Source organism: Cetorhinus maximus, chromosome 30 (genome assembly GCF_964194155.1).
Source record: "Cetorhinus maximus chromosome 30, sCetMax3.hap1.1, whole genome shotgun sequence".
Classification (NCBI taxonomy): Eukaryota; Metazoa; Chordata; class Chondrichthyes; order Lamniformes; family Cetorhinidae; genus Cetorhinus; species Cetorhinus maximus.
Window position 1 is genome coordinate 17,371,385 of NC_135908.1, and position 20,544 is coordinate 17,391,928.

The 20,544-nt window shown below is 48.3% G+C and overlaps 1 protein-coding gene across 4 annotated transcripts in view; it reads right to left on the bottom strand.

Moving 5' to 3' along the window:
* Positions 1-20,544, bottom strand: part of slc25a44a (solute carrier family 25 member 44a) — a 98,475-nt gene that overhangs the window by 8,648 nt on the left and 69,283 nt on the right. For 3 of the 4 annotated variants that reach the window (XM_078532527.1, XM_078532524.1, XM_078532526.1), the window contains exons 2-3: positions 6,364-7,023; positions 3,430-3,557 (exon numbers count right to left, since the gene is read on the bottom strand). In XM_078532527.1, the coding sequence (XP_078388653.1) occupies positions 3,430-3,557; positions 6,364-6,985 (750 nt within the window). In that variant the 5' untranslated portion in view covers positions 6,986-7,023. Of the gene's footprint in view, positions 1-3,429; positions 3,558-6,363; positions 7,024-11,445; positions 11,516-20,544 lie in introns of those variants that run through there. The other variant, XM_078532525.1, reaches the window with a different exon arrangement.

The window sequence follows — 20,544 nt, forward strand, 5'->3', positions numbered from 1 at the left end:
TCAGTGCTCTTCCATGTTGAACACCACTTGGAGGAAGCACTGAGGGTGGCAAGGGCGCAGAATGTGCTCTGGGTGGTGGACTTCCATGTCCATCAGCAAGAGTGGCTTGGTAGCGCCGCTACTGATCGAGCTGGCCGAGTCTTCAAGGACATAGCTGCTAGACTGGATCTGTGGCAGGTGGTGAGGGAACCAACAAGAGGGAAAAACATACTTGACCTCATCCTCACCAACCTGCTTGCTGCAGATGCATCTGTCCATGACAGTATCGGTAGAAGTGACCACCACACAGTCATTGTGGAGACGAAGTCCCGCCTTCACACTGAGGATACCCTCCATTGTATTGTGTGGCACTACTGCTGTGCTAAATGGGATAGATTTTGAACAGATCTAGCAACTCAAGACTGGGCATCCATGAAGCGTTGTGGGCCATCAGCAGCAGCAAAACTGTAGTCGAACACAAGCTGTAACCTCATGGCCCAGCATATCCCTCAATCCACCAGGGGATCAACCCTGGTTCAATGAGGAGTGCACCAGGCATACCAAAAAATGAGGTGTCAACCTGCTGAAGCTATAATACAGGACTACTTGCATGCCAAACAGCAGAAGCATAAGTGATAGACAGAGATAAGCAATCCAACAACCAAAGGATCAGATCTAAGCACTGCAATCCTGCCACATCCAGTTGTGAATAATGGTGGACAATTAAACAACTCACTGGAGGAGGAGGCTCCACAAATATCCTCATCCTCAAAAATGGCAGAGCCCAGCACATCAGTGCAAAAGGCTGAAGCATTTGCTACAATCTTCAGCCAGAAGTGCCGAGTGCATTATCTATCTTGACCTCCTCTGGTGGTCCCCAGCATCACAGATGCCAGTCTTCAGCCAACTTGGTTCACTCCACATGATATCAAGAAACGGCTGAAGGCACTGAATAATATTCCGGCAATTGTACTGAAGACTTGTGCTCCAGAACTTGCCGTGCCCCTAGCCAAGCTGTTGTACAGCTACAACACTGGTATCTACCTGGCTATGTGGAAAATTGCCCAGGTATGTCCTGTACACAAAAAGCAGAACAAATCCAACCCGGCCAATTACCACCCCATCAGTCTGTTCTCAATCATCAGTAAAATATGGAAGGGGTCATCAACAGTGCTATTAAGTGGCACTTGCTTAGCAATAACCTGCTCACTGATACCCAGTTTGGACTCTGCTAGGGCAACGTAGCCCCTGACCTCATTACAGCCTTGGTTCCAACAGAGGCAAAAGAGCTGAATTCCTGAGGCGAGGTGAGAGTGACTGCCCTTGACCTCAAGGCCACATTTGTCAGAGTGTGGCATCAAGGAGCCCTAGCAAACTGGAGTCAATGGGAATCAGGGGGAAAGCTCTCCACTGGTTGGAGTCATACCGAGCACAAAGGAAGATGGTTGTGGTTGTTGGACGTCAGTCATCTCAGCTCCAGGACATTACTGCAGGAGTTCCTCAGAGTAGTGCCCTCAGCCCCACCACCTTCAGCTGCTTCATCAATGACCTTCCTTCCATCATAAGGTCAGAAGTGGGGATGTTCGCTGATGATTGCATAATGGTCAGCACTATTCGAGATTCCTCAGGTACTGAAGCAGTACATGTCCAATTGCAGCAAAACCTGGACTATATCTAGGCTTGGGCTGACAAGTGGCAAGTAATATTCATGCCACGCAAGTGCCAGGCAATGACCACCTCCAACAAGAGTGAATCTAACCATCACTCCTTGACGTTCAAAGGCATTACCATCACTGAATCCCCCACGAGCAATATCTTGGAGTTACCATTAACCAGAAACTGAACTGGACTAACCATAAATATACTGTGGCTACAACTGCAGGTCAGAGGTTAGGAATCCTGCGATGAGTAACTCACTTCCTTACTCCCCAAAGACTGTTCACCATCTACAAGGCACAAGTCAAGTGTATAATGGAATGGTCCCCACTTGCTTGGATGAGTGCAGCTCCCACTCGGGAAGCTTGACACCATCCAGGACAAAGCAGTCCGCTTGATTGGCACCACAGCCACAAACATTCACTCCCTCCAACACCGACACACAGTAGCAGCAGCTTGTACCACCTACAAGATGGACTGCAGGAATTCACCAAGGCTCCTTAGACAGCACCTTCCAAACCCACGACCACTACCATCCACAAGGACAAGGGCAGCAGATAAATGGGAACATTACAACTACCTGGAAGTTCCTGTCCAAGTCACTCACCGCCCTGACTTGGAAATTTATCGCCGGTCTTTCACTGTCGCTGGGTCAAAATGCTGGAACTCCCTTCCTAACAGCACTCTGCGTGCACCTACACCACATGGACTGCAGCGGTTCAAGAAGGCAGCTCACCACCACCTTCTCAAGGGCAACTAGGGATGGGCAATAAATGTTGGCCCAGCCAGCAAAGCCCACATTCCATGAATGAATTAAAAAAAAAGTATGCTTGACTTTTGAAAAAGACATGTTCCAAAAATTACTGAAATGTTGCAGTGTTTCTCCCCTAAAAATTAAAACAAATGTAAAAGCATAGGAGATAATAGGACAACTGGGCAATGTCATAACCTATTACACAGAAACAAATTGCAACACAAATTATAATCTTGAGTTGAGATTAGTAACTTGTAAAAACTCTTATTCACAGTATTTGCAGAGCCTGATGGAACAGGCTTTATTCTCTTGAGATTTTATCTTTCTGATAGTAAGTGTCATGTCCAGAATGACCTGTTGCTGATTACTAGACAATTAGGAGCTAAAATGATAGCAAACAGGAAGAGGAGCCCTGAAAGACTTTCACTTCTTAACCCAGGGATAATCCATTCAGCACACCTTTGTCTTCGATTAGATAACTCTGTACAAACTGGGAATAAACTCAGAGCCTTTCTGCTCTATGCAGTTCAGCATTGCACTGAGTGGTGCAGTTACACACTAAGCTGACAGGGGATATTCATGAACATTACATTAAAATGTCAGCCCCTTTAGATCACTGACCTTTTTCACAAGAACTAAAGTTGCTGTCAATGATCCAGGGCAAAGCAGCCCATCAACTCAAACATTCACTCCCTTCACCACCAGCATGGCAGTAGTGGCTACCATATGCAAGATGCACTGCAGCAACTTGCCAAGGTTCCTTCAGCAGCACCTCACAAATTCCCCCAAGCTTCAGAAGGGCAAGGACAGTAGGCACATGAGAACAACACTACCTGCAAGTTTCCCCTGCAAGTCACACACTTATCTCCATTTGAACTTTAATCACCATTCCTTCATCGTTGCTAGGTCAAAATCCTTGAGCCCTCACTTTCACCACACAGACTGCAGCGCTCCTCATGGGCAACTAGGGATATATAGTCTGGCCTTGCTAGCGACACATATCTGCAGAGAATAATTTTTTTTTCAAAAAGTATCCTCACCTGAACCCTAGCCCTGACTACGTCCATTGGGTTGGTGAGTGTAAATGCGGTGACTGCTGCCATTGGTCCAGCAATTCCTTGAAGGAGCAGATGAGGGCAATCGTTGGGAACTGCTTTTGACAGCTGCTCTGTAATCCAGACACAAGAAAAGGAATCCATGGTTAGATGTATACAATCAGAAGATTCTTCACTCAGCTACCCTGCACTAATATCACAAGCATATGATAGGTTTTTCTGCAGACTTTGTAAATTGTAATAGGTAACATACAATAAAGAGTTGTAATACCAGGACTCCTGACAAAGTTAAATGGTTACAAAGTACGATTAATTAGTTTGAGACTCTTTCTGGCTTATTATGTGTTTCAGTATTTTTATCCCCAAAGAAAAACTTTTTAGTTTAAATGTCATTTCTAGATTTGAGGCACAGGTGCTTCCCACTCATTTCTTGTGGTCTGTGTCCTGAATCTACTCTATTAATAATCCACTTATGATGCATATATCAGAAGTGAGCAAGTCTTGGATGATTAGAAGAGAAATGTTCATGAGGATTTACCACAAAAACATTGGGATGACAAAACGAATGAAGAAAAGGTTAAATGAAACATCAAGATGATTGAAAGGTCTAGGGCAGAAAAGTGCTAAGTGTTTAAAGGAATGGTAGTGGAAACAATAAAACTGAACTCTGACTAAATCAAAACGATTATAGAGTGTGAAGAGGAGCAGGACAGCACAAGGGTTTCAAATCGTTCAAGGAAATTAGTGATAGGAGAATTAGGAGAAAAATTCAAATGCCAGGGAGACAAGCAAAAAATGAGGGCATCAAAAGAAAGAACAGAATTCAGGCAAACCTTTGGTGTCCGGAAGGTAACAGTGCTCTGGAGCAAGTTACGAGAGAAAGGTATTTCAGCAGACAGCCTAAATGTGAGTGTGACAATTGGATGCATGTCAGGGAGTGATCAGGTTGAAGGATATGGTTAAAACTTGCACTGGGGGGGAGGGGGAGGGGGGTGGGGAGGGGGCGGTTATGCTTGAACTGTATAAAATACTAAGATAAAAGCAAAATACTGAGGATGCTGGAAATCTTGAAACCAAAACAAAAATAGCTGGAAAAACTCAGCAAGTCTGACAGCATCTGTGGCGAGGAAGACAGAGTTAACATTTCGAGTCCGTTAGCACATCCTTTAGCTAATATCACCACCGTCTACACCCCTTTGTCCTTTTGTCTATGACATCTTTGGCAATCTCTTCTTTGCCTCCATCTATCACTGACCCTCTATCCAGCTCCACCTGTCCCACCCCCCTCAAACAGCTTATATCTCACCTCATTTCTATTTCTCTTTAGTTCTGATGAAGTGTCATACGGACTCGAAACGTTAACTCAGTCTTCCTCTCCACAGATGCTGTCAGACCTAATGAGTTTTTCCAGCTATTTTTGTTTTTGTATAAAATACTACTTGGGCCACAGCTGGAGTACTGCGTACAATTCAGGTCACAACATTACAGGAAGGATGTGATCGCACCAGACAGCGTACGGAAGAGAGTGATGAAGATGTTGTCAGGAATGGAGAATTTTAGCTACAAGGAAAGATTGGATAGGCTGGGGTTATTTTCTTTGGAAGAGAGGAGGCTGAAGGGAGGTTTATTAGGTGGATAAAATTCTAAGGGGGCTAGATAAGAGTGGGTAGGAAGGTCATGTTTCCATCAGCAGAGAGGTCGACGTCCAGGGGCCATAAATTTAAGGTTGAGGAGAAATGTCTTCACCCAGAGGGTGATAGGGGTCTAGAGCTTGTTGCCTGAAAGAGTGGTAGAGGCAGAAACCCGCATCACATTTAAAAAAACTTGGATATGAATTTGAAGTGCTGTAACCCTGTATGTGCTGGAAAGTGGGATTAGGCTGAATAACTCTTTTTCAGCTGGCACAGACAGAATGGGCCAAATGGCCTCCTGTATGCTGTAAATTTGTTAAGTTTCTATGTAGATGGAGTTGATGAAATAAATAGAATTTAAAGAACTGAGAAAGTCTATATGTTCTTACATACAAGAAACCAGCACTTAACTGTCACTGCGACACTTGTGTAAGCGTTACTGTCGCATTGGCATTTAACCACCGCGGCTATTGGCATTTCATTGTTACCAAGGTAATTAACCATTACTCTGGCAGTGGTATGTAATCATTACTGATGTGTGACCATTACTGCAGCACTGGCATTTGACTGCCACCATGACTCCAGCACATTACCATTACCCTTGCTAATAGCATTTCAATATTACTGCAACAATGCCATTTAACTGATACTGCAGCAGCATTGCTACTTAACTCTTACTACTGGCACTGGCATGTAACTGTAGCTGCGGGGCTTGCATATAACTGTTACTGTAACATTGGCACATGGCACATAACCGTTACCGCAGCACTGGTACATAACCATTACACATCAGCATTTATCATTACTGCAATATTAGAATTTAACTGTTTAAATGCCAGTGTCACGTTAACAGTTACTGTGATACTGTCACATATCATTACCATGACACTAGCAGGTAATTGCTACATACCAGCATTTTAATTGGTGCCAAATTGGTACACTTTTTATGCAGGAGCTGTGTCCTATTAAATTCAATATTATATATCGTACCGTGTTTATCGAATGGCTGTAAACATGTAATGGCTGAACAGTGCTTTCAGTATTGTGATGAATCAAGCCTGGATGAAGCTCAAAGTTTGGGAACCTGACCTTAGTCTTAGAACTAAAATGTCCCAATGAAGTAGAATTTGACAAAGGGCAGGAGTTGTTTTAGATTTTACTAAATTCATTCTGACATGCCAAGTTACACCATATACAAATAGTTAAAAAAGCCTCTTTTCCAAATTATTATAAGTGTAACGATTAGTAGCTGAGGTCATGATAAGGAGAGAACTATAGCCTTACATACCTGCGTAGAAGTGATAAAAAGGCCACCACACTGCACTGTTAGGAACATACGTCAACAAGGAGGCTAAATATCCTCTGTAAAACCCTTTTGGGCCGTCAATCCTGAAAATCTGAGTGATAACCTCCCGCGTTTGTCCAAATGTTCGTTTGTATTTTCCGTCAGTTGGCGACAGCTTGAACCTGCCAAGGTCCCCATCGTGGCCTGCCACCATCAGGTGCTGAGATATGATATCAATGGGCACTATGATGCTCTGTGCCACAAGCGACGCCGCGCCTCCTGCTACAAGCGATTTAATAGCATTATTATTGCTGTAGTTGGACACGTACATGCGTACCAGCTCGTAGGTAGTAATATACCCTTGGCCAGAGATTAGGGTCAATGTGTTCAATGGAAACCCTCTGTAAAGTCCTCGTACACCCTCGGCTCGCAGGATTTTAAAGAATGCATCAAAAGTGCCGTGGTAATAACTCTTCCCTTTTTGTACCTGAAGCCTTGTCCTGATCAGTACGGCTGGATACACCGTAAGTCGCAGTGACAGAGTCATAACAACACCAATACAGTAGAATTTTTTCTTATCCAGGTCCTTCCATTCTATTATCTGAACGTTTCGCTTTTCTTGCATTTTTTTTGGTCACTGTTGCTCCTGACGTCCACAGTAATCTGCAAAAGGCCAGGAAGGGATCTCAGTTTCAGAACTGCTAATGTTGCCTTTGTCCACTTTACAAGTTCTAAAATTATTTTCTTCCCAGAATGTACATAAAATTCAGTGCGATGATAGGGAATTTGACTCTGCTCTCCAGTACAGGTACATGAACTCTCCCACCATGCCATGCAATTTGAACACCACCCAAAATTAACATAAAACAGTGCATTATATCAACTGATGAGAAAAAAAGATATTGGCCTGCTCCCACAGGCCTCGCCAGCTGTAATATTTTCTCCCTTTACAGAGTGCTGCTCGAGGCCAGTGATTCGTGTCTGGGCAAATTCCATTAGTGGCTTGTCTTTCAAGTGATCAATCTGTGTGAATTGAGATAGCAAACAAGTGTGGCCTATTTAACTGTGAAAGGCATCATAGCCAAGGCCGAACTTGTCAAAGTTCATGAGTTTTCCAACACAGCGATTGTGGTCAATGAGCTGATTAGCAAACCTCTCACTAACTCAGGTATGCTGGAGCTGATTGTAGCCTTCAGGTCATATACACACTGTCCACAGTTACCAGTGACTACACCAGGCAGATACTTTGTTTGTTTGCCATTGCAGTAGCACCACAACCTCCGTCCTAATACTCCCTCCTGATGCTATGACAATGGGTTGAATGGTATGGTCTTTTCCTTAAGGTTGAGAATGGCCAATAGCCCCCAATAGGTGCGGAGATTGCAATCCTTGCTTAATGCATGTCCATTCTTTGCGATGCAGGCAGCACCCCAACTTCATGCTTCCTGCTCATTTCAATTATTTCAGCATCCAGTGAGCACCAATCGTGCTGTTAATTGGCCGGATGCATCGGGGGGCGGGGGGAGTGGGCAATATCATGAGTGGCTAGAACCACCTAAAGCTAGCCTGCATTTCTTAAAGGGGAGGTGCATTGTAGCTGAAGCAGGTGCTGGCAGTCATGCAGGAAGTGACTCTGAAGAATAGGACAACATGGGAGAGTCAGCTCCAAGTTTTCAGACACTGCACTAGTGGCCATGGTAGAAGGTGTGGAAAGGAGAAGAGATGTTATCTATTTACAGGGAGCCACAGGGCCTCCAAGCAAAGTAGGCTATGGGAGCAGATAGCCATGGAGGGCAATGCCAAGAGTCAAGCTCCAAGAGCTGGATGCAGAGTTACAAGAAGTTCAATTACGTCACATGGTGGTCAAAGTCAGTGACTTCATCTTTAAATGCACTATCCTACAAATATTACCACTAGTATCAGATACTGCACAATGCACCTTACCCCACCCCTCCTTATTCACCTACAGATGATCTCCATCAATCTGCATTCATATCTGACATTCACATGCTCCACCGGACCCTCACACACTTAGCACTGCTGCCAACCTCACACTAACATTTCACAGCTTGCACACGCTGCCAGATATTCAACCACGACAGCACATCAGCCCAAACACAGACACACTTTCCTCTTTCTTGCAGGGCAAGGAAGTGCAGAAGAGGCAACAAGAACTAACTGGAGGGACAGGGTATGTTCAAGCCCCCATTGAGGAGACGATGCTGGCATTTATTGAGATAGCCATTGCAGACGCTATGGTCAGCAGTGGGGGCTGAAGTCAAAGGTGACAGTATCCTCATACCTAATCTTCCTACTGACGTTCCACCTTCCATCTCATCCCACACTCTCTTCTGATTTACAAGCTGCTGATCACGTACGCATGAACCTCTTACTTTCTCCCCTTCCCACACCAAAACTTGAGCTGTTCTCCTTTCAGATACCCAAGAAATACATCCCAGCCAGGTAGTGGAGGAACTGCAAGATGACAGTGAAGAAGAACTTCACACTCACAACCACTAGCTCAGATATTGACATTGCGTGTAAATTAGAGGATAACATAAAGGCTGGATCTGCATGTGGTGAGACACCAGGCAAGAGAGGACTACAGTCAGGGCAGAGGACAAGGGTAGCACCAGTGCCAGCTTGCCAGAGGGCAAGGTTGCGCACAAGTGCTGCTGTAGAGGAAACAGATGAGCACTTTGATGGAGCAGCTGCCAGAAAAACACTATTGAATATCCACAACAAAGTGCTTGGTGCATTGGGAAGCCAACCAGAAAATCCATGGTCGACATCAAAGAGCATGGAGGAGTCTAGCACCAACTTGACACAGGGGTCTCTGCAAAGTTTGGGGCATGGATGTGGCGGTCAACTCTATTTGCTCACTTGTTGACCCAAACATGATGCAAGATCTGCTGGCCAATCCCATGCAGCACAAACAGCAGCCACCCAACATCTGAGTGCTCCTCAGAGTGCTGCCAGCATTGCTGTGGCTATGTGCAAAGGGACTTGCACATCTTACTTCATACCAGTCCAACAGTCTCTACTCAAGGCTTGTTGACACATCATCCAGGTGGAGTGGCAGTGAATCCATGGACCACAAACCTGCTGAACTCTCTTAGGCAAACAGCATTTGTCCTTACCTACCACCATTGCGCAGACCCCACCCCACCCCACCGGCACTCTGCCAGTGTCTTTGCTGTTGCCTGTCAGCCAGCTAGCCAGTCCAGGCTGCTGCACCCCATGTCCAGATGGTGCAGTCCACAACCAGACTTTCTAGACACAGAGAAGATCCAAAGCCATTTGCAATCTCCTCCATTATAAGTTAGCAGCCTTGCTGCAGCCACTGAGAGTAGCACTGCATAGGTACACTAGGCCAGGTAAAGACATTGGGAAGGCAGACGCTAAAGGAATGCATAGGGTAATTAATTTACTTTTGAATGCAATACAGCATTATTTCATTTATAAATTTGGCTTGAAATGTTTATTTTCTGATAGCTTGTGTTTTTCATCGTGGCCAAGAGGATGCTGTTATGGTCAGCGTCAGAGGGAAGGTAAGATGTGGTGAATGGGGAATTGGGATTGCAGCTCCTTGTATCACACTCAGCTGAGCCTGGCCAGAAAGGGGATGTCCAGATTCTCTTTCTCCCCCTCCTCTTCATGCTCCTGATCCTCAGCTGGTCGCAATATATCTGTAGGCAAGGGCTGTCCCTTATGAGGAGGAGCTTGTGCACTAAGCAGCAGATCACCATGAATCTTGAGAGCCACCCTGTCGAGCACCACAGGGCTCCTCCTGAGCAGTCCAGGCCGTGGAAATGTTGTTTCACTACGCCAATCATCTGTTATATCACATTTTATGTGGCAGCATAGTGTTCATTGTCAGCATTCTATGCACTTCTGCAAGGGTTACACACAAGTCATCAGCCATGTGGTCAGCAGATATCCCTGGTCACCCACTAGCCACCCTTTGGCTTGCTATTGTGGCCCAAATGCAGATGGTACAATGGACTGTGCAGAATGAAGGCATCATGACTGCTGCCAGGATACCCTGAGCTGCATTCGTTGTCTATGGTCACACACCAATTGGACCTTTTTGCTTCTGATATAGGACAGAGTTGCCATGTGGCAATTTCTCTCTTGCAGGGACTCACAACAGTCACAGATTGAAATGTGTATTTCTCGTTGTGTAGAGAGGTTCAGTGGCCTCTGTTATGAAATGGTGGATGGCAAAGCTGTGAGATGCTGTAAATATCTCCAGCTCTAGAAGCAGCCAGGGCACTAACATTCATCACAACGATCTCTTTCACACCCACTAGCTATACGATTCTTGCCCTGTTCTGAGGTCACAGTTGTGGCTACGTCTAATAACACATTGCTCCCTGGACACCTTGAACAGATATGGCCTCCTGTTGAAAGCCCTTCTTCTTCTTCTCCCCCTCCCTCTTCCAGCAGCATGTAATGCTCTGTTTGACCTCTGTTTATTCTCCGAATCTTGCATCCCAAGGCGAATGCCTACAATTACACCCATGTCGAGGAGTAACTGGTTTATGTAGAAACCTTGAGACCAGTAAAAGCTCCTGCAGTACCTGCCACAATATTCAGTGTAGATTTCTGCAGCATTAAATAACAATAGAAAGCATCAAATGCTTATATAATCAATGCAACAGTCAGAAGAAATCAAACAGGAAGTAACCTATAAGTAGTTTATGATCTCTCTAAATCACACTAGTGGGAGCTCCTTCTTGCAGCTGAAAGCATGTTTGGCTGCCCAAGGTTAAGAGAGGGTATTAGCTGGAGTGCGAGCTCCAAAATGGTACCCCTGGCATTAAATCAGTATTGCACACTGATCGACATCATGATCTGTCTGCTCTTCACACTTCTGGGGTTGTTCAATGCACATGCGCTCATGCCCTCGCCAATATGCCACCTGTCATAATTCATGCCACAAGTGCGTGCATTTCTTAGCTCGAGGGCACTCACAGTACCCAAATATGATCCCAATTCCTCAACCATTGATTCAGAGCCCTTTTCTCACATTCAATATAAATACTATGCACCTATCGCTGCACATTCTCCCATTCTACTTACAAAGATCAGCCAGAAAGGGATGTCTTCTGGGCCCCTTTTCTATACTGCACCATTCGACCACCCACAATACCTGTAAAAATGATGAATTCCATGAAGTGCAAGACAGACACAAAACACTGCTTTTTTTTTGTTCTTTGATGAGACGTGGGCATTGCTGGCTAGGCCAGCATTTATTGCCCATCCCTAATTGTCCTCGAAAAGGTGGTGAGCTGCCTTCTTGACTCGCTGCAATCCATGTGCTGTAAGTATACCCACAGCGCTGTTAGGATTTTGACTCAGCGACAGTGAAGGAACGGCGTAATCGTTCGAAGTTAGAATAGCGAATGGTTTGAAGAGGAACTTGCAGGTGGTGGTAGCATCTGCTGCTATTATCCTTGCAGGTGGAACAGATGGGTTTGGTAGGTGGTAGAGATGGGTTCGGTAGGTGGTAGAGATGGGTTCGGTAGGTGGTAGAGATGGGTTCGGTAGGTGGTAGAGGTGGGTTCGGTAGGTGGTAGAGGTGGGTTCGGTAGGTGGTAGAGATGGGTTCGGTAGGTGGTAGAGGTGGGTTCGGTGGGTGGTAGAGGTGGGTTCGGTGGGTGGTAGAGGTGGGTTCGGTGGGTGGTAGAGGTGGGTTCGGTGGGTGGTAGAGATGGGTTCGGTAGGTGGTAGAGGTGGGTTCGGTGGGTGGTAGAGGTGGGTTCGGTGGGTGGTAGAGGTGGGTTCGGTGGGTGGTAGAGGTGGGTTCGGTGGGTGGTAGAGGTGGGTTCGGTGGGTGGTAGAGGTGGGTTCGGTGGGTGGTAGAGATGGGTTCGGTGGGTGGTAGAGGTGGGTTCGGTGGGTGGTAGAGGTGGGTTCGGCGGGTGGTAGAGGTGGGTTCGGCGGGTGGTAGAGGCGGGTTCGGCGGGTGGTAGAGGCGGGTTCGGCGGGTGGTAGAGGCGGGTTCGGCGGGTGGTAGAGGCGGGTTCGGCGGGTGGTAGAGGTGGGTTCGGTGGGTGGTAGAGGTGGGTTCGGTGGGTGGTAGAGGTGGGTTCGGTGGGTGGTAGAGGCGGGTTCGGTGGGTGGTAGAGGCGGGTTCGGTGGGTGGTAGAGGTGGGTTCGGTGGGTGGTAGAGGTGGGTTCGGTGGGTGGTAGAGGTGGGTTCGGTGGGTGGTAGAGGTGGGTTCGGTGGGTGCTGTCGAAGTCCCCCTCCCAACCTCCCAACCCCTAACACCCCACAAACCCTCCCCTCATGTCACCTTCCCCACCCAGTCCCCCCCGCCCGGTCCCCCGACCCGACCCACACGGTCCCTGGATCCCCGCCCGCTCTGACCACACCCGCCCCCATGGTCACCGCCCCCCCTCCGCCTCCGCCTCCTCCTCCTCCTCACCGGCTCCTCCAGATCAACGGTCAAAGGTCACCCTCCATTGCGGAAGCAGCTGAAGGATTTGTTCCGCCCGCCCCGGCCCTGACCGGGATTTTAAAATTGAACAAGAATATATTAAAAAAAACGGGCCCGAGAAGCTGAGGAGTTTCCAGCCGGTCCGGCCGCACCGCCCGTTGCTAGCGGGGCTCCTATGGAACGCCGGCATTGGCTGCGGCCGGGCGGCCAATGAGAATGGGGTTTACTGCGGGGTGAGGCTGTCGTGCTTCACCTGAAGAGAACGATGGCGGCGGCGGAGAGAGTGGCAGGTAGGAGGCGAGAGAGGCGAGAGAAGTGGGGTGGGGGGGAAGAGAAAAGGGCGAGAGGAGGAGAGGGTGGAGGGAGAGGGGAGAGACGGCGAGAAGGGTGGGGTGGGTAGGGGCGAGAGGAGGGGTGGGTAGGGGCGAGAGGAGGGGTGGGTAGGGGCGAGAGGAGGGGTGGGTAGGGGCGAGAGGAGGGGTGGGTAGGGGCGAGAGGAGGGGTGGGTAGGGGCGAGAGGAGGGGTGGGTAGGGGCGAGAGGAGGGGTGGGTAGGGGCGAGAGGAGGGGTGGGTAGGGGCGAGAGGAGGGGTGGGTAGGGGCGAGAGGAGGGGTGGGTAGGGGCGAGAGGAGGGGTGGGTAGGGGCGAGAGGAGGGGTGGGTAGGGGCGAGAGGAGGGGTGGGTAGGGGCGAGAGGAGGGGTGGGTAGGGGTGAGAGGAGGGGTGGGTAGGGGTGAGAGGAGGGGTGGGTGGGGTGTGAGGGGGGTGGGTAGGGGTGAGAGGAGGGGTGAGAGGAGGGGTGGGTAGGGGTGAGAGGAGGGGTGGGTAGGGGTGAGAGGAGGGGTGGGTAGGGGTGAGAGGAGGGGTGGGTAGGGGTGAGAGGAGGGGTGGGTAGGGGTGAGAGGAGGGGTGAGAGGAGGGGTGGGTAGGGGTGAGAGGAGGGGTGGGTAGGGGTGAGAGGAGGGGTGGGTGGGGTGTGAGGGGGGTGGGTAGGGGTGAGAGGAGGGGTGAGAGGAGGGGTGAGAGGAGGGGTGGGTAGGGGTGAGAGGAGGGGTGGGTAGGGGTGAGAGGAGGGGTGGGTAGGGGTGAGAGGAGGGGTGGGTAGGGGTGAGAGGAGGGTGGGTAGGTGTGAGAGGAGGGGTGGGTAGGGGTGGGTAGGGGTGAGGAGGGGTGGGTGGGGTGTGAGGGGGCGTGGGTAGGGGTGGGGTGTGGGGTGTGAGGGGGGGTGGGGTGTGAGGGGGGGTGGGGTGTGAGGGGGGTGGGTAGAGGTGGGTGAGAGGGGGTGGGGTGAAAGGGGATGGGGTGAGAGGGAGGGTAGGGTGGGTAGGGGGGTGGGTGGTGTGAGAGGGGGTGGGGTGAGAGAGGGGTGGGTAGGGGTGGGGTGAGAGGGGGGTGGGCAGGGGTGGGGTGAGGGGGGTGGGCAGGGGTGGGGTGAGGGGGGTGGGCAGGGGTGGGGTGAGGGGGGTGGGCAGGGGTGGGGTGAGGGGGGTGGGCAGGGGTGGGGTGAGGGGGGTGGGCAGGGGTGGGTGAGGGGGGTGGCAGGGGTGGGGTGAGGGGGTGGGCAGGGGTGGGGTGAGGGGGGTGGGCAGGGGTGGGGTGAGGGGGGTGGGCAGGGGTGGGGTGAGGGGGGTGGGCAGGAGTGGGGTGAGGGGGGTGGGCAGGAGTGGGGGGCAGGGGTGAGGGGGTTGGGGAGGTTGGGGGGGTTAGGGAGGGGGGGGGTTAGGCTTGGGAGAGAGGGGTGGGGGGGTTAGTGTTGGGGTGGGGGAGGTTGGGGGTTAGGGTTAGTGGGGGGTAGAGAGGGGGTGGGGGAGAGGGGGCGGGGTGGGAGGTTAGGGGTGGGGGAGGTTGGGGGGGTTAGGGAGGGGGGGTTAGGCTTGGGAGAGAGGGGTGGGGGGGTTAGTGTTGGGGTGGGGGAGGTTGGGGGGTTAGGGTTAGTGGGGGGTAGAGAGGGGGTGGGGGAGAGGGGGCGGGGTGGGAGGGGTGGCGAGGGGAGAGGGATGGGGGAGGGGGTAGGGGATGTGGGTGGGATGGGGGGTAGGGGATGTGGGTGGGATGGGGGGGTAGGGGATGGGGGGAGGTGGGGTAGCGGATAGGTGGAAGGGGGTAGGTGTAGGGGATGTGGGATGGGAGGGGATGGGGAGTAGGTAGGGGAGCAGGCGATGGGGGAGAGTGGGTGGGTGTGGGGGGAGAGTGGGTGGGTGTGGGGGGAGAGTGGGTGGGTGTGGGGGGAGAGTGGGTGGGTGTGGGGGGAGAGTGGGTGGGTGTGGGGGGAGAGTGGGTGGGTGTGGGGGGAGAGTGGGTGGGTGTGGGGGGAGAGTGGGTGGGTGGGATGGGGGAGGGGGTGGGTGGGGGAGGGGGTAGGGGATGTGGGTGGGTGGAGGAGGGGGTAGGGGATGTGGGTGGGTGGGGGAGGGGGAGGGGGTAGGGGATGTGGGTGGGTGCGGGAGGGGGTAGGGGATGTGGGGAGTGGGTGGGTGAGGGAGGGGGTAGGGGATGGGGAGAGTAGATGGGTGGGGGAGGCGGTGTGGGGGAGTGGGAGGGAGGCGGGGAGCGGGAGAGGGTGAGGGAGGCGGGGAGAGGGTAGGGTGGCGGGGAGGGGGAGGGGGTGGGGTCGGGAGATACTTCTGCGACAGGTTTAATTACAACAAGGATGCCATGCCGAGCCCAGCCAAGCCCGGGGACAGACTCCAGCAACAGCCACTCACTGGTCCTTCCCTCGTCTGCGGTCTCTCGTAGTTGAGTGGTTCTTAGGCCTTCTCCTCAAATAAAATTGTCAACATTTGTGGCACCCCTATTTAATGAGTTAAATATCGAACCATTTTTGTAAGGAAATCCCAGGGAGTCTAGTTTTCCATCTGTAAAGTACCCTCACTATATCCTGTCAGTGTGTGTGGTGGTGACCTCCCAGTGAGTTGGTGACCTCCCAGTGAGTTGGTGACCTCCCAGTGAGTTGGTGATCTTTGATTTGTCCCTTAAACTGAATCAATGGATTTCATTGAGGGGAAAATGATGGTTACTGCTGAGACTGGGCTTGGGGACATTCATGTGTGTTGAAAGCAGAATCCACAATCTCTTTAAAAGGGAATGTCCTTTAGTATTTAAAAGGACATTGGGACTGAGCAGGGGAGTCAGTAGATAAGCTGCCATGATCTGTGCTAAAAATTGCTCTGAATCTAACAATTTCCATGTTATTACGAATAAGGTATTGTAGTTAGTATGTGTCGATATGCTACACCACCAGTCTAGCCAGTTCTCATTTATTTGCTATCTTTACACCCAATTTTGGTTCTGTGCTGATCTGTAATGGCTGTTGTCTCCTCGTTTTCTCAAGTAACCGTTTCTAAAGCAAGGAGCTTTCGTTGCTGCTGCTATAATATTGCTGTCACTGCTAGGTTACCAGCATTTTTCCCATAAAGCCAGGCATAAAAGAATTTCAGCTCAAGTTATTTGCTGGTTTAAAGGAATTGTTATTAAATTGTTCAGTCAAAGAATTCATCCACAATCTCTCAAACTGGGAGAAAGTAATTTTATTTTGTCAGATAATTGTACTTGTGCCATGTATGCTCTCTCTGAACCTTAAGCTGGAAGGTCAAATTACCGGTATAGCTTTCAGTGTGTAGAAGAAGCAAGGGATCAAAGTGAGGTTAATACCAAATCCTGTTGACCAGTGCCTGAGAAATTGCTCTCCATTTGAGCGAGAATATCTCCAAGCAGGTTTAATAAATTCTTAGCTCCTTCGCTTACTCCTGACAATTCCGTGAATAGCTTTTCAGTGTCAAATTAAAACTTGTGTAACCTTTTCTCAATGTTCATTGATGCTGGCCCAAACATCAACCACTACTGTGCTTTATGACAAGTATAGTGGCCTTACTTAGCTGTGTGGATGTGCAACATTACACCCTAATTAAATCTTATTTGTGTGAATTAAACTTTACATCAAAATATTTTCATCAAGGAATCATTTAAATCGCGGAACTGCTGACTTTTGTCTGGAGTGCTTAACTTCGCATGTGTAGATTTCCAAGATGAGATATCTATGAAGTGATATGAATGAAAGAAAATTGGAAGTCCTTTTATTGCTATGAGGGCATGGGAAACATGCCCCTGACTCGGAACGATGTTGCCGTTCCTTCACTGTCGCTGGGTCAGAACCCTGGAATTCCCTTCCCAACAGCACTGTGGGTGTACCTACACCACATGGACTGCAGCAGTTCAAGAAGGCAGTCGTTCCTGGTTCCTGAAAATGAAACAGTTCTCAAAATATAGCCTGATCAAAGTTCTATTACTAATTTCTCTGATTAATGTAAATGAAGCACTAATTATAGTGTTTACATTTAATAACATAGAACAATAGAAGAGATTTCAGGAGAGCTGCTTTGAAATTGCTGAGGATTGAAATAGGAATGATTTGAGTGTATTCCAGGAATATAATGCTTGAAGGATCTATTGAAGATGGTGCATGTTAATCCTTCCACATTGCAGTGGAAATTAATGGTTCAATAGGGAAGTTAAGAAGTGTGTAAGTCATATTTAAGAGACTCAAAAGTGGGAAGAAGGAAACTGGGCAAACATAAAATGAAACAAAAATTGCCAGAGGGAACTGAAAAGAAGATTATAGAGGGTATTTTAGGTAGCATGCATTTTTTTTCACTATTTGCTATTAGTAGAATTACTGAGAATACACAGCACACAAACAAGCCATTCAGCCCAACTAGTCTGTGCTGGTGTTTATACTCTGCTCCCTTTTTATCTACATTATCTCAGCTGTTCACCAGACCTTTCGGTTCCCTTGTCTACAAAATGACAGAGAATGTACAACACAGAAACAGCCAGTCAGCCCAATGTTTGGATAGAAACTTTAAAGGAGAGGCAAATTACAGTGATTACAGAGATGAGATAGGAGAGAAAATATAATGGCTATTTTAAAATCGCAAAGGCTCCAAGTTGAATTCCTGATTCAGCTGTTGGGAGCTGCAGTTCCATGCCCTGGGGTCTCAGCCAGGATCCTGTTCAGCCAGTGTTGCTGAAAAGTGCATTTAAGTGATTGTAGGTTGAAGAGCTTTGCTTCCCAGGGTTGGATACCATGTGGATTTAGTGCCCAGATTTGTGAATGAAGAACAGCTATATTTTGAAAATTAATTATTGGGATGTGGGAGTCACTAGCAAGCCCAGCATTTATTTGCCATCCCTGGTTGCTCTCGAAGGTGGTGGTGAGTACATTTTTGACACATTGCAGTCCATGTGGCGTAGGTACACTCAGTGCTGTTAGGCAGGGAGTTCCAGGATTTTGACTCAGCAATTATGAAAGGACTGCGATATTTTTCCAAGTTGGGATGTTGTGTGTCTTGGCGGGTAACTTGGAGGTGGTGGTTTTCTCCTGCACCTGTTGCCCTTGCATTTCTAGATGGTAGAAGTTGCAGGTTTTGGACGTCATAGTGAAAAAGCCTTGCTGAGTTCCTGCAGTGTATCTTGTGCCTGCTGATCTTTTGACCAGCTTTGTCCTGGATAGTATTGAGCTTCTTGCTTGCTTTTGCAGCTGCAGGCATGTGAATCATCCATGCAAGTGAAGCTTATCCCATCACATTCCTGACTTTTGTCTTGTAGATAGTGGCAAAGGCGTTGGGGAGTCAGAAAGTGAGTCACTTGTCACAGAATAGTGATAGGGGGGATTGCCTTGTGTATTTGGGTCGGGAGAGAAGAGCCAGGGTTGTGATCCTGGTTTTGCTGTTACATATGCGTGTGAGGATAAAACTGGGTTTTGTGTGTCACCTCCCAACAGGTGACACACATGATAACGCCATCTTGATAACGCTATCTATCTGTGTTATTTGAATGGTGTACTGAGGACTCCTGGCACTCTTTGAACTTGTATCTCCGCATGAGCCACTGTCCACAGGCGATGGTGGAAGAGTCTGAAGCAAGGTGGAACTTTATTACTAAGAAAATGGTGGTCAGACATGAGTGTAAAAAGTGGCTATTTAAATAGAGGGATAGTGTCAAATATAAATAATCCTGACCTCGCAAAAAGCTAAAACATCTTGATGTATAAGTAGTACATGATTGAATGGCGGAGCAGACTCAATGGGCTGAATGGCCTAATTTCTGCTCCTATGTCTTATCTTCTGGTCTACATGTACAGTTATGGAGAAAACTGCAATTATGTAAAGAACACCATGACAGATCCCTAATGAGAATAATACCGATGGTTCCAAACCAGAAAATGCTAAAAACACTTGGCCAGTCTGGCAGCAGCTATGGAGGGAGAAGCAGTTAACATTTCTGAAATGGTTACCTTTGTTTTTCCCTCCACAAACTCTGCCTGACCTGCCAAGTGTTTCCAGCATATTTTAAATTTTTATTTCTCTGCAGCATTTTGCTGGTTCCAAACCAGGACAGGCTTACAAAAACAAATTCATTGTTTTCAGTGTTGGAGATTCTTTTAACCTTGCCATTGAGAAAGCATTTGATGGAGTAGCTTGCAAGGGATTTCCAGCTGAGGTGAAAGTCCTTGAATTAACATAGAGCAGGTTCAATGACCTGGTTCAATAACTCAACAGGGAGAACAACAAAGGGAATGGCCCCCTGTGATCATTCTGATTGGATTGCTGTAATCATGAGCACTAAAGTGGTCCAGAGTTCAGTCCCGGGATTTCTCCTGTTTTTCTATTTCTAAATAGCCTTGTGAAGCAGTTAAATGCAGAATGATGTCCAATTGTATGAGGAAGTAGACGGCTCAGAGCAAAGAAATAACATTTGACCTACCAGCGAGATTTCTGCAAGTGGCCAGGTGAATTGTGAATGTTGTTTAATATTGGGAAATGCAGAGTAGTCACAATTGTATATAATATGACTGCAAAATAATAAGGGCATCATTAAATAGGTCAACAAAGTCAATGTGAGCATTGGAAGTACTGCAGCACATGGCAAACAGAATTAAAGTGGACTGTATAGGTCTAAGCTATGTGCCTCGCACTAAGAGCATGTCAGTCCTGTCAATTAGCTAGTATCCTATTTAAAGGATTAAGAGGAGAATTAAGATGATTTTCAGTGTTACCTTATTGATAAATGAAATTTAATCTCATTAGGAAAATATTAAAAAGGGAGCTGTGGGAAAACCATGGAGTAAGTAAGGCCACACCTCCTGAATCAAAGAATGATTAAGCCTGTTGTGCCTGTGCAATCTGTCTGCAAGAGCAACTCACCTAGTTCCACGCCCCTGCGTTTACTCTGAAGCCATGCAAATGTTTTCTCTTCAGGCAATTATCCACTTCCCTTTTGAAAGCTACGATTGAACCTGCATCCACTAAACTCAAATCCATTCCACTTGGTGCATAATAAAGATTTTCCTCATGTCGCCATTTTTTTTTTGTCAGTCACCTTAAATCAGTTTCTTCTGATTCTCAATCCTTCCGCCAATGGGAATAGTTTCTTCCTATCTACTCTGTCCAGATCCTTCTTCATTTTGAACATTTCTATCAAATGTCCTCCAAAGGGAACAGTCCCAGCTTCTTTAATCTATCCATGTACCTGAAGCTGTACATCTCTGGAACCATTCCAGTGAATCTTTTCTGCACCCTCTGTAATGTCGCCTTCTTGATGAAGGATGATTCTGCCTGATCAGTCCCCTTGATGCTTTTTAAAGATGGCGTGCGTTGGGATGTTTATATTGGGTAGCACTGTGATCGAACTTAGTGGTGTTTGTTTTTCTTGTTCCCCGCCCCACCTTACCCCAGACCCAC